Source organism: Vanessa cardui, chromosome 14 (genome assembly GCF_905220365.1).
Source record: "Vanessa cardui chromosome 14, ilVanCard2.1, whole genome shotgun sequence".
Taxonomy (NCBI): domain Eukaryota; kingdom Metazoa; phylum Arthropoda; class Insecta; order Lepidoptera; family Nymphalidae; genus Vanessa; species Vanessa cardui.
This window is the reverse complement of record NC_061136.1, coordinates 3,213,724-3,228,275: the sequence shown is the minus strand read 5'-3', so window position 1 is coordinate 3,228,275 and position 14,552 is coordinate 3,213,724. Positions and strand designations below refer to the sequence as shown.

Sequence of the window (14,552 nt, the reverse complement as noted above, 5' to 3'; positions counted from 1 at the left end):
CCGCCACGGTTCTCTTAATGACATAATAAAAAGGGCTCTTGCCACCATCGACGTTCCTGCTCTTACTGAGCCTCGTGGAATTAGTCGTGATGATGGTAAGAGACCTGATGGATTAACATTGGTTCCCTGGGAACGAGGTCGGGCCCTTGTGTGGGACACTACATGTGTTGACACGTTGGCCCCATCTCATATCCGAGAAACAATGTTAAGAGCCGGTGCCGCTTCGGAAAAAGCTGAAGCCAAAAAAATAACTAAATATTCGTGTATTATGTCTAATTACTTTTTTGTTCCATTTGCTGTCGAAACGCTTGGCCCTTGGAGTAGTGGTGCAAAAAGCTTCATCAAAAGTATAACACCTCGCCTCATTGCCTCCACTGGTGACAGGAGGGCTGGTTCGTTTTTTGCCCAGAGGATCGGAATTGCGATTCAACGGGGAAATGCTGCTAGCATTCTTGTCACCATTCCACGCGGTCAAGATTTATACAGTAACTAGTTTTAGTTCATATTTGTATATATATATTTAAGCATTTAATGTTGTTAATTCTTATGTTAATAAAAACTTTATAAATTAACTAGATATTGGAGAAACAAATCTTTATCCCTGGCTTAGATCTTAAACAATCCATTCCACTAGACGAACTCTTGGTACATAATACTCGCAAATAATTGATGAATATGCGCAGCTAGCGATATGTGAGACAAGTCGAGCCTATAAAGTAATCCTAAAATAAATTGACCAATTAATTTTAGCTTACTTGACGGTAGGGCTCTGTGCATGCCCGTATGGGTAGGTATCACTCACTCATCAGATGTTCCACCACTAAGTACTCAGTATTATTTGTATTCCAGTTTTACAGGGTGAGTGAGCCAGTGTTACTACAGGCACAAAGTACATAACATCTTAATTCAAAAGATTGGTGGTGGATTGACGATATAAGAAATGGTTTATACTTCTAACAGCACCATTGTCTATGGACGATGGTGACCACTTACCATCAGGTGACCCATTTGTTCGTGCAACAACCTATATCATAAAAAGGTGTATAAACCAAGCTATTTGTATATTTCCAGCATAAATTAACTTTTGAAATTCGGTCAGAAAGACAAGCATAATAAAAAAACAAATAGATTTCAACAAACATTTATTTCTTATTCCAAAAACTAAGTTTATAGTCCTATATTTTATCCTAAGTATATTACACGCTTTAATCCAAAAATATTCTTGGTTCAAATATATTTGAAGACGACATCTTCGTAGCTGTCAACTGTTTGCAGCTCCAATGTAACTGGACATTGTATCCATGTTGATAAAAGTTCCTCAGTGTAGCCTATTAGGAAGTACATCTTTGTTGGAGACACTGCTCGTCTCATGATTGCTGCTATTCTAATATGATTGAACTGTCGTTTTATTATAACCTAAAAATTAAGAAATTAAAATGATAAATAGAGAATTGAATATAAACATTGTAAATAAACTTAGTTACGTTAGTACAACTTAATATCATACAATAGATTGGTCAATCTCCAAATCAAAAAAATAAGAGTTAGATAAATGTAACCTTATAATTTGTAAAATTGTCTATGTCTTAATTTCATTGTCTTTGATTAGTATTATATTTGACAGTACAACAGAAGGCTGTGTAAGTGACGATACACTGAAGCAATGCAAGAATAGTCGTATAATATAATTATGTACAGAACATATTTTAGTTACAGATAAAATAATAGCCAGTATTATATAATGTTTATGAAAGTACTAGTTTCTGTCAGAGGCTTTATCTGTATATGGGGGAGGTTCATCCTGTCTTAGGTTTCCCTATTTATTATGTACCAATGACAATATTAATATACAAAATTTCATCACATCATTGATGATACTCCATTTGAAAGTATCTCAATCAAACTCTATTTTGATTTTATAATAACTGTTAATATTTTTGGGACTAAATCAAAAACAATTTGATAAAAAACACTCACCTCGCTACAAACAAGGCCATGCCAGGTTCCATTTATGAATCTTCTGATAAACTCATCCTCGACTGCTGTTTCTGATTTTCGTAGACCATCTTTTAAACTTGCTGTAACACATTAAAAAAAAATAATACTCATTCATGTCTATAATTAATGCTAAGGTTTATTTTAAAGTTTAGGTTTTTGTTTTTCTCCAATTGACATAATACAATTTTAGTAGCTACAGTATAGTAGTATATATAATAGTATATCATAAGTATTGAAATTAAATATTTAATTTTTTTGATTTGGAAAATGAACCAGTCTGTGTAAAACGAATGTTTAATATTTTGGAAGTATAAAGAGAGATGATCTTCATTTCATAATGTACTAGTATTTACATACAAAATTATTATAAATAAAAAAAGGCTTTCGATAAATAATATCATATCATTCATATTAAATACACTGTTGATGTAAAACATTGTGCGAAATAGTGAATGCATGATGTGAAAATCATGTTTCCAAATACCCATTATTACAATAATAATCTTTCAACCTTTTCTAGTACAGCAACATTAACCGAGGAATGGGATATTAACAAGTTAACAGGTTGCTTTAATTTACTTTGTAAAAAACATATGAGGGGTATCTATTTCACTAGCCCACAACAATGCTTTTATTTCAAATTTAGCACTTATTATATTATATAATCAAACAGTAAGTAATATAAATAATTAATACAAATTGTAAGGAATGTATGAAGTATGTAACAGGGTATATTTACACGTATTCCAAGAGTTCCAAGACTTTCGGTGAGCGATATAGTGAGGCGGATTAGCCATTTCATAAGTTAGTGGCCTGTCTCTCTTCTTCGTTATTCTATATTTCCCTGAAACGACTCTGCAGAGTGCTGATGATGTATGGAACTGGGACGCAAATACCGGAGAAAATTGCGACAGTACATTTGTAGCCTAAAATTGAATATCAATATTAACAATTTGGGCTAAATTGAAATTGTCTATAATTAAATTATAAATAATGCATATATATACCTGGGCGATTTTTATGATAGATGTATTCATTTTTTCTCTATATATTAAAGATTAATATCTTTAATAAATATGTTTTTATTTAATACATAACCTTCAAACTTCAGTACTATGGAATATAAATATGTCAATATGTCTTTTGATTCTTACGTCACTTTGACAATTACTCGTTTGAAAACAATCGAACGATAGGTCTTGATAATTCATTTAGTTCTAAAATTAAAGTTTCTGAACAGTAGCATTGTATGCTATTTGTTTAATTTTTTAGTCGTTTACTCCTTCAATCAAAATAAATGCTGTTATCAATGCGATTGATATAAACAATAACTTTGTTATATATATGTACGTTATGTGCATACATCCTCTATTCTCTATCAGATATAAACAGTACAAAGTAGTATGAATACTGACAAATACATATATTGTACTAGCTTTAAGCATTCGCTTTAAAAAATTCAGTGCAGTGTCAATGAAATTCAAAAAATATATAGAACAAAATCCAAATAAACAGTATCTAATTGATGAGATGTCTCTTCTTGAATAATCTGTGATACAATATTATGTACTATGTGTGTGTGTGTATATATATTATACTTATATTCGTTATAGATATGTGAAAAAGCAGCATTTTGAACACCAAGAGAGTTTGTATCGGAGCTTTTGAAGTTAAATTAAAGTGGATATAAGTAATTAAGTGGATTTTTTGTATTATTTGTAGTAGAGTATATAGGCTAATTAGCTCATCACAAGGAATATGTAAAAAAAGAGTTATGTATCTTTATAACTTCTTAGATTGGAATAGACTATACGAGTGATTTTTCCTCGATTGGTCATGATATCGATACGTTCAGTAATTTTAATTAAAAAAAACTATCATAATATATACATACATAAGTAAAAAACACAGTCACAATAAGTGAAAATAAAGAAATATGTAGGTCTCAGTAATAAATTTCGTCCATAAAAACTAAATTATTTAAATTATTTTATGGAATTTTTGGTGTTTATCTTATATTTCAATTACAGAATTTAAGCATTTATTTCGCGGCTCATTAAAAACTAGTAATAGGTAACAATAAAAGAGCGATTACACAAATTATTCTAATGCCTGTTAGCTAGAAAAATGGTTTTGTTACAAATTTATTTTATTTTGTCAATCTTACCATTTTTTGGTATGTTATTAGGTACTCAATATTATTATGTAATTTTGATCTATTAACTTAATATTTAATTATTTCAGTAAATCTCAGCCTTACAAGTGAAGAAACTGATTCGATTAAGGAACAAAAAATTAATAATATAACTGACAAAATTGATAAAATAGCCGGTGAAATTCAAGCTCATTCGTCTGATGGTGAAAAATATCGACTTCTAAAAAATATAGAAAAAAAGTTACAAAAAGCCGCTCAGCACTTAGGCCGAAAAGGTCAGAAGCACGTAGATTTGATTATGCAAGGGATTAAATTAAAAGCCTTCAACAGCTTAAGAGATGCCACCACTAATAATTATGAAGGGACATTAAATAAAGAAAAGACCTCAAGCACAGATAAGCTTGTAAATACTAAAAATATAGATATTTTAGGGACCAAAATTAATTTACTTATAGAAAATGAGTTAGAAGGGAAAACCGCACATAATAAACATACGCTTTTGGAGAATATCAAAGAAAGATTGCTTGAAGCTGTTGATGAGAAAAAGAAAGAAATTCAAGAAAGTAATAACGATCACGGAATTGATTCTAATCTTACAAGACGCGTAGATCTAACAGAAAGCCAAAGTTATTTCAATGACGATATGATTGATCTTGCGATTCATGACGATTTAGGAGAAGTTAATAATACTTCTTTCAAAAGTGTAACAATTTCGCCAATGTGTCAAGACATTTTTGATCGTACTTGCTCAAAGATAAAAAGTATGAGTAGCTTGAAATGTCTTTACGATGATATGATCGTGCCTCTTCATAAACTATGCAATGGCATTTTCGATTGTCCAGATAGTTCAGACGAAAAATATTGTGGCTCACAAGGTAAGCTTCATGCAACTTCTTAAATATTAATTAATCATTTAATATTTTATTTGTCTTTATAATTCATCACGAGCTCAGCGGTGAAGGAAAACATCGTGAGGAAACGTGCATGTGACAAATTTCATAGAAGTCTGCCACATGTGTCTTCCACCAACCCGCATTGGAACAGCATGGTGGAATATGTTCCAAACCTTCTCCTCAAAGGGAGAGGAGGCCTTTAACCCAGGCAGACAGTGGGAATTTACAGGCTGTTGATGTTGATTTAATATTTTCTACTTCTATACCCAATTTTGTTAGATTTCGTCCCAATTTCGGCGTCATTGAAAAACATACGTGGTGTACTAAGCTATTAGCATAATTTAATTTCTAAATTGAGGTTTTAATACCTATTTCTTTATATTTTTTTTAGCTATGGAGAGAATGCATTACTCTAATCAGGTTGTAACGAATATCAAGTCCAATCTCGGACACAATAATTGTTTTGAAATAGACGAAAGCAAAACTGCTTCTAAAAGAAGTCAAATAATTAAAAATGTACTACAAATGCAAGAACAACTTAGTGCAAAATATAAAAATTCCTTTCATAATGATAATTTGATTCTGAAAAAGGATCCTAATGAAGGAAACGTGAGAGTTAAATCGAATGAAATTGCTATTACTGTAAGCTCTATTGCACTGGCTCTGAAGCGCGTCTTGTGTTCGTCCAAATCTGACGAAATTGAAACACGAAGGAAATATGATATCTTGAACAACGAACTTATACAAATTAATGCGAAAAGACCTTCTTGGCCGCCAAAGGAATGTAAATGTAACACAGAGCAATGTACTAACTGTACAGATGCCTGCAAACGTATTTGTTCGCAAAAGAATAGTCTCACATCATGGAATTGTGTCTCAATACATGGTACTAATAAAGTATCCTTAAACTCGTTATGTGACGGCAAATTAGATTGTTTAGATGAAAGCGATGAGATCGATTGCATAAAAGGCATGTATTATTACCAAATCTTAAACTATATGTAAGAAAAATAAGGAAAATTTATTACAAGTACAAACATGTATAAATAAATATCATTGTAACTTAACTTTTTTCATATTTTAAGGTACCGGTTACAAGAAATTTGAAGCACAAGAAATATACAGTAATGTTCTCAAGATGCTAAAATTAAAAGCATCGAAAGAAAGCCTACCAACGCAAAATAAATTGTTAGATCTTTGGAAATTAATCTCCAAGTTACAAAAACTCACAACAATGTATATACCTGATACTAAGGCGATAAAAAATCTTAGGAATAAAAGCTACTCCTTATTAAAGACAATATATTCAGATTTATTGCTCGTATCGCACGCTGCTAATGAGGCAGATGAGGCCTATTTATTTTTAATGTCTATCAACGAAAATTTAGGGGCTGCATTAAAACGATCCAATACGGGAAATAGTAAAATTATAGCCGATGGATGCTTTTGTAGAAACGGACTATGCGTCTCAACAATTTGTTCTAAAATATGTGTTAAAGCGTGTAAAGTTGAATCGAAACTAACGCGGTATTATTGTGACGAAAGCTTTAATGCGACGGTATCTGTAGATGATATTTGTAATAACAAAATTGACTGTCTTAACGGTTTTGATGAACATAGCTGCAGAAAAGGTATGATATTTGTTTTATGATTTGCTTAATTTGACACGTACCTTCTCTTGATAAATATATTTTCTATAAAAATTTAATATATTTCTGTTAAAACCAAGTTGCGGTCTTTGAATTTGATTTTTAGATGAAATTTGTCGTCGTCACCATCTCATACTTCTACGTCATAACTTACGAGGAATCGGCGAAAATCTTAAAGGAACCGCCTTAGGAGAGCTGCTTATATCTTGGAAAACGAAGGTATTTTACTGACACAATTTTTCTTTGTTATTTTTTTTCTGTTAGAAATATATATTACAACCTAACCTAACCTCATAATAAAATATCTATTATATATAGCTCTAACGATTTATCTGAATTATCTTTAGAAAACGGACTACTTAGTTACACTTTTATTTACCACGTGTATTATTTATTTTCTACGATGTTCCCTCAGGTTATATCGGATATAAAGGTTGCTGAAAAAAGCAGACGAGCAAGACCGAGAGTTTTAAGGAACATCGTGAAAAAAATTCTTAGGGATTTACTTGTAACCTACGGGACTCTTGAGGAATACCGAAGAAGCGACAGTGACTATGCTTTGCCGGAGTTCTTGCTCATTGCTCAAAATGTAATGGAATCTTTGAAATCTTGTGGCAAATAAATTAACTTAACTTGGCCTATTATTTCATAAGCCCTGACTCAAAAAATAATGTCATTTTGTTTTAATAAAGATCGTTTACATTGATAGATGCTATTTATTTATTGCGTAATAACGTCACTTGTTATATTGCTAAGCACTAACTTCCAATGTCGAAATGAGAGAGAAGTTTGAATTGAATTCTTATAAATATCCTACTATTAAAATTCAACCAAAAATGCAGTATGTTTTAAGAAAATCCTTTGAGAGGAAAGGAAACCCAAAAGATGCTTAGCGAAAAGTAGTTTTTGATCTAATTTCTTTTTTCATTTATCCTATTTATAATTTTAAAAAAATGTATGATCTGCTGTTGTTTCCCTTAGCCCTAATCAAAGTATATATATTAATTCCAATGAAACTGCATGATTCAGATGAAATTGTATATCAACTCGCATTGGATCAGAATAGCTCCAAAACTAAAGACGAGTGGCATAAGCCACTACTGGTATAAACCCAGTAGTAGTATGTTAAGATTTCCTTGTAGTTCCACGGTGTGTATTTTCTTCCATCTCTGTCAGTAATCATTCCTTGCGCGACACACCTCATCACCCGTCTTCCATATTTCTTCGGAAATATGTAATGAGTACGAATACTTAGTCATGGTTACTCGGTCCCTTTTTTATATGGCATTCATCCCTTCGCAAAACATTCGTGCCACGATAAAGAATTACCTGTATGTTATTTATCAATGTTAAATGAAATTTTTAGTGTATTATCAGTTTAATGAGTCAGTTCTAGTACTTAAGCGAACGAAGTCCTCATATCGCATCAGTCGTTTGAGAGACGCGCACGCAACATGGCAGGTGAGTGATAAGATAACTACTGATAACAATATATACTAGAATATACTAAACGTATTAAATTTTTAGTGAACTATTTTTTTTAATTTCTCTTAAGCAATGGCCTTTTCAAATAATGCTTTAGACTACAAATTTAGAAAAAAAAAATCTTTAAAACTAGAAAACATAACCTATACAATACATAAATTGTTCGATTACTTTTTGAATGGTTTATTTTATTTATACTATATTCTAATATGTCCCTTGAAAATTCAAAAAAGTCTAATTTGACACGTACCTATTTATTTAATTTTACGATTATGTAAATAATGAAATCATTCATTATTATCATATCTATAGGTATGTCAAATTATCTATCGTTATCCGTTTGAATATCTATAAAAATAATAATTAGGTACTTAAACTATAAGAACGTTTGCGCCAATTGCATTAAAAAAAAAGTCATTTTTGATATATAACTTAAAATATTACGAAATTTAATATTAAATTACGAAATTTTATATTTAAATGAAAAACCTAGATAGCGGCAGCATATTCTGGGCTCATTACGCGAAAACGAATAAAAAAAAATAAAAACAGCAAGCGCGTAATTTTCAAAGGAATGCATCATGTTTTCCACAGACGATGTATGTCAGAGAAGAACAATTATTATGTTAATTCGTGCTACTTTACCTTTTACTGTCTTAAATAAAGCCAAGATCAATGCTTTATATAAGGTCCGTATACACTTGTAAGTTTAAAAACAAATATGTTTGTTTTTAATTTAAAATATACTCATTTTGCCCGGCTTCCGTGCCGTATGTGAGTCTAGAGTCTAGTCGTAGAATTATCCCGTCTTAATTCGTGGTTGTTGTAAGCCCAGGCTGAGTGGAATGCTTTTACATTGTCAAACAACCCAAATAATTATGGTTGCAATTATACAGGACAGGCTGTGATTTAGTTAAATATTTTTGGCAACATGATATGCCGTCGATCCCAAATATGATAGAGCAAGTTCATGAACCAAAAAATACAAACACGCACCTATTATTAACATTACAATACATACATAAAAGAAAAAGTAAAGGTTTAAGTATATACTTAAAGTAACTAAATTATAATGCTTAATTATCATAAACAAGATTGTTTTCAAAATTATCATAAATTTATATTGCATTTCGATATATTTTATTCATAAGGTATTTAATGACATTCGTGTAGTGCTTATTTTATCTCAAATGAAGGCTCCGTGTTGAGATTTATGTCAATATTTTTAGTGGTAATAAGGACAGTCTGATAGCGCCTTTAATTCCACGTCACTATTTTCTTATGCGCGAGTTTTCAGTTGACAATATGATAATAGTTTGCACGAGTTGCAGTTTCTAAATAGAATATTAATTATTGGTTAATCCTTCATCAAAATAAATTACTTCACAAAACATACCTAAACTCATTTTTTTAAATTATATTGTGCATAATTAATGAGTAATTTTATTGCTTCAAGCGAATTAAGATTATTCTTTCTTTTATTGCACAGAGTATATAATAAATATATGTACTGTATTCCGTGTAGGTATAGTGCATGATAAAACTCCTTACAAAACGAATTTGTTATTGACCGATATTTTAAAATAAGAATAGTCTAATCAATGTTTTTAAATTTTGGCTCAATGTCATGAGGGCTCGTAACTTTTCTTTTTTTTTAAATTAAGGACAATGACCTTGATTTCAAATGACAGATATTTGCATCATATGATCGATGTCTTGCGATGTCAATACACTGCAAACTATAAGTTGTTATATCATATAACTAATAAACTCTTGCTTATTTTCAAATCAATGCAAAACACTTAATTTGAGTAAATTGACCTAAACAAGCTTTACTATACGGAATGTTTTTATTTTTCAACCATAATGCATTTTTCATAGTCACGATGATTCTTACTATTACTATAATCAACGATATTCTATCACTATAATCAACGAAAAAATATTTGGCTTCAATACTTTTCCATGGTGCTCTTAGTCCATGCGAGGGCTAAGCAGTTAATTACATTATTAAATGGATAATCCGGCTCGGGTCAGAATAAACTAAGATTTAAACATAATATCATCTCCAAACATTATACTTACTATCTCGTATAGCTTCTGTTAAGTTCACCAGCAACGCTGCATTGTTTAACATAGAAAACAATTTATAATTCCGATTTCAAAATGAAAGACATAAAAATCTACAATGGCAATTGACAAAAAATATAAAACCTTCTTGGATCTATATAATAAACAATAAACTTTTTTTTAATTAAAGTTATAAAATTACGCATGATAATGTCATTGTACAATGATCCACACTTGCTCTCTATCTCGGAGTACTTTTACAAGAAAGTGCCTCTAAAGATAATCTTTAATGCTATCTTATTTGCTCAGTTTGTTTATAGCGTAGCTGATACCAATTAATCAGTATTAAGGGAATGAATTTCTAAGTAATTATGGCGTTGTAATTAGTACAAGATCAGCGTAAGTTAAAATCGAAATCGTTTCCTACCTACACTTCATTTAATTAATTTGAAGTTCGCTTGTCAAATTTCTCAATAGAACACCTAAAAAAACTGACATATGTCTTGGTTTTATGACATTAATTGAACTTAAAAGAAAAAAATCATGTTTTTTTAGTATTTAAAAAAGATATCATCAAAATTTCACTTAGCACGTCAATTCTACAAATATTATATTAAAGGCATAATGTGTTATAATATATTATCGCAATGAAAATCTTCATTAAAGTCGATAATTTATCAGCACCACCTATGCTGAGGAATTATAGTTACATATAAAATCAATGAGTAATAAGTGCATATACGAAGTTATACCTCTTTAAATTTAGCCTATTTACGTTACAATCTTATCTTAAAAAAAGTATAGTTTTCGTATAATATAATAATATTACCAATTTCGTTTACTTATATTTTTAGCTGATATTATCAATAATAATTGAACAGCTTATCGATAATCGAAAACTATCTACAGTTCCGAAAAATAGTGATTACTTCGCAATGATTCATAACACGTGGAATATTTGCGACAGGTCATTGGTTGTTGTGTTAATAAGATCACAGTTCAATCGAAATATACGTTATTATTATTATTAACCCAAAAATACAATCACAAAATGACTCATTTTCAAATACGAAGAGTATACACATACCTTATTTGTCTCCTTACTAATATATTTTATTAATTTTAAAGTATTAAAAATATTTAAAAACGGTATATGTTTTTTATAAATAATATACAATGATTTGTCATTATTATCAAATCCTAAACAAATATTTTGTGTTACACAGACAGATATTACGGTTTTGGTGGAAGACCACCACACGGCTACCCACAAGGGCCACCGGGATCCGGTGATCATCCCCATCCTTATCCCTACGGACCCGGAGTTGTTTTCTATCCAGTTCATCCCGCGTATTTCTACCCTCCTCACCACCACTACCCCCCACCAGCACCACCCCCAGACGCAGTCCAAGTAGTCGATTCTAATCCAGAAGATGATGTACCACAATTACCCGGGGAGACGGTCGAGTTGCCTTGGAGTAAGTCAAATCCGGGTATCGATAATGTCGCTCACGTAATCTGCAATGTACTAACCACACCTCCACTTATGGTCATCCTCATAAAGGTTTATTTAGGGGGTGATTACATCACTTATCTCTTTTTGTCATCATTGATTTCACATTAGAAAGAAGAATACAGCACGATGTTTAACTGATCACCCTCTAAACATTATTGACTAATTTATTTCCAAAATTAATTAATAGTTGGTCATAAGATTACGTGAAAGACATATAAACTTTATCATGAACCCTGAATTGATGGCACCTTTAGAATCGACATATTATGTGAGGAAAATGTTTCTAAATACAAGCATAACCTTCAAATATACAAGTCTTAGTTACTGAAAGTTTTCTTATATATTGTTTTTTGTTGCTATCCAAATCTGACTGAAATATCACTTTCATCATTAAAGTCGTGAACTACTAGACAATTAGCAATCGGCGACATCAATAATCTTATCCGAAAAGTAACTCGTATAGCTCACTTGTAACTATTGGTACTGAGAACTTGCTAATAATAAAATCAATCTTTGATAAACAATCATCATTACATAGTATACAACAAATTCGCTGTCCATCCCTATGTATGCTTAGATCTTTAAATTTAAGCAACTGATTTCGAAGCGTTTTTTTTTATAGATAAACTGATTATAGGGGAAAAATTTTGTATATCATTCATGTATAATATAGTAAAGAAACAAGACAAAATCTGTAGTATATTTAGTATCAGCATTGCACCCGCGCGAAGCCGGGCGGGTCGCTATACATATTATATAATTTAGAAGGTGCCATCTCTTCAGTTTCGCGTATCGTCAGCCAATGTTGGGCCAATCCTCTCTATGGTTCCTAGACCGCCTCCTTTCCCTCTTCAAGCCTCACGTTTATTAATTTTAAACACATTTTTTTTATTGAATATAGTTGAATGTATAAGTAAAGTAAACCATATAGAGTTTTGGCCATTGCTTTCTGTTTGTCGTTTAAATTGTTTCATTTTTGCTATTAATACAATTTATCTACAGATAATATTTACCTTAAAAATGTTTGCGAAATATTTGATAAAAACCGATATACTTAATAGTATCAGTATTTTATCATATTATGCTTACTGATTGTAACGGTTTTGTACACAATTTTGATTTTTAAAATAAATCAAATATTGTATCCACTTGTTAATGTTTTAAAAAAGGCGTGTTCGATTTTCTGTAGATAATATTTTATTGCTTATCACAGTAACCTCTTTTACTATAAATTCTTAAATTTATATTATTAATTAATCATGAAATTACATTCGTTGATAAGCGATTATCACCCTTCTGTCTGACCCATTAACGTCTGTTATAGTTTAATATAAGCATTGACAAATAACCTTATAGTTGTTTTATAGAATATTTATTTATATAATTTTAGGTACATATCGTTGGGTTCCGGCATGTTTAAGCCAGAGGAGCATCCCAATGGGAGCTCTCCGTGTTGGTACTGACGTCGATGGAGATGAAATCTACGCGGGCAGAGCCCACCACGAAGGAGATATCCTCCCAGCCAAGGTCATTCCTTCCAAGAACGCTTGCTACATCGCTTACAACGGTGAAGAGATACCTAAGGATCAGTTTGAGGTAATTAGGAACATTTTAAAATCAGAATTCACGCCTTATTTTTATGATACGGGTTCAAACCCAGGCAACCCGCATTGGAACAGCGTGGAATATGTTTCAAACCTTCTCCTCATAAGGGAGAAGAGGCCTTAGCCCAGCAGTGGGATATTTAAAGGCTGTTGTTGTTTCGTCCATACTTTTTGGACATTTTTGTATGCTACTGTTCTACGTCAATATTATAATAATAACGTGTCTCTCATAACTTTTCTAGGTACTGGTTCCCGCTATGTTCTCGTGGCAGTTCTCCACCGACGGCAACGTGCCCCCAGGCGCTGTTGAAGCCGGTGTAACTGCAGACGGAGAGAAACTTTTCTTCGGAAGGGTCACACACGATGGCTGCACTACTCCTGGAAAGGTAAACTATCATAACTTACCAAATTATTAATAACAATAGTCTTCCAAAGTTCCTGTCGATATATAATTATTGTTTATTATCTATACATGTAATAAAATCGTAGTATCTCTTTGTAATATTAAAATAGCTCTTTTTTACTCAATGCATATGTATGTATACACGGTACGTATACCAAAATAACATTTTTACATTATTTATGTTTGTCTGTTTGTTACGGCAAATCTCTGGAACGACTGGACCGATTTTGACGGGACTTTCACTGGCAGATAACTGATATGTTAAATACAAACGCGTGTAAGGTCGCAGGCACAGCTAGTATTATTTAACACAGGTGCTAGCATCGAATGTTTTGTATAACGAAATTGAAAAATCGGGCAAATTTGACCACAAGTTGCAAGTAAACCTATTTTGTATATATCATTATTAAATTTTTGAGAACATTTGTCTGTTGATTTTCAGATCCACCCAAGCCACGCAACTTGCTACTATCCCTTCGACGGCGAAGAGAGGAGCTCGTCCGAATACGAATGCCTCGTCCTTATGTAAAGGATCTAGATTTATAGCCTAATAGCAACACCAAGGACATTATAAAATACATATATTTAAGTACAATAAATCACAATGAGTATTATTCATAAAATTTCGTTATTTTCTAAGGATTTACTGATTTAAAAGATATACAGATATTGTGACTATATATTCTTTCTCCCATTGATGTTATAACGCTTTAAAATTTAGCAAAGATTATTTATTTTTATACATATATATTAATTATATAATAAAATATACACCGATC

At 31.4% G+C, this 14,552-nt stretch overlaps 3 protein-coding genes across 3 annotated transcripts; 2 read left to right on the top strand and 1 right to left on the bottom strand.

The window, feature by feature from the left end:
- Positions 1 to 1,125: 1,125 nt before the first annotated feature.
- LOC124535154 (28S ribosomal protein S24, mitochondrial) lies at positions 1,126 to 3,143 on the bottom strand. Its single transcript, XM_047111247.1, has 4 exons — positions 3,006 to 3,143; positions 2,738 to 2,924; positions 1,978 to 2,078; positions 1,126 to 1,416 (listed from the first exon to the last, which is right to left on the bottom strand). Exons 1-4 carry the CDS (start codon positions 3,033 to 3,035, stop codon positions 1,228 to 1,230), a joined length of 507 nt encoding a protein of 168 aa, XP_046967203.1. The 5' UTR covers positions 3,036 to 3,143; the 3' UTR covers positions 1,126 to 1,227.
- Positions 3,144 to 4,071: 928 nt separating this feature from the next.
- On the top strand, positions 4,072 to 7,337 carry LOC124535231. The gene is made up of 6 exons (XM_047111359.1): positions 4,072 to 4,174; positions 4,243 to 5,028; positions 5,438 to 6,016; positions 6,132 to 6,677; positions 6,802 to 6,914; positions 7,111 to 7,337. Exons 1-6 carry the CDS (start codon positions 4,126 to 4,128, stop codon positions 7,315 to 7,317), a joined length of 2,280 nt encoding a protein of 759 aa, XP_046967315.1. The 5' UTR covers positions 4,072 to 4,125; the 3' UTR covers positions 7,318 to 7,337.
- A 724-nt stretch (positions 7,338 to 8,061) lies between these two features.
- LOC124535232 lies at positions 8,062 to 14,387 on the top strand. The gene is made up of 5 exons (XM_047111360.1): positions 8,062 to 8,156; positions 11,477 to 11,728; positions 13,157 to 13,362; positions 13,613 to 13,756; positions 14,216 to 14,387. The coding sequence occupies exons 1-5, from the start codon at positions 8,150 to 8,152 to the stop codon at positions 14,300 to 14,302; spliced, it is 696 nt and encodes a 231-aa protein (XP_046967316.1). The 5' UTR covers positions 8,062 to 8,149; the 3' UTR covers positions 14,303 to 14,387.
- Positions 14,388 to 14,552: the final 165 nt, after the last annotated feature.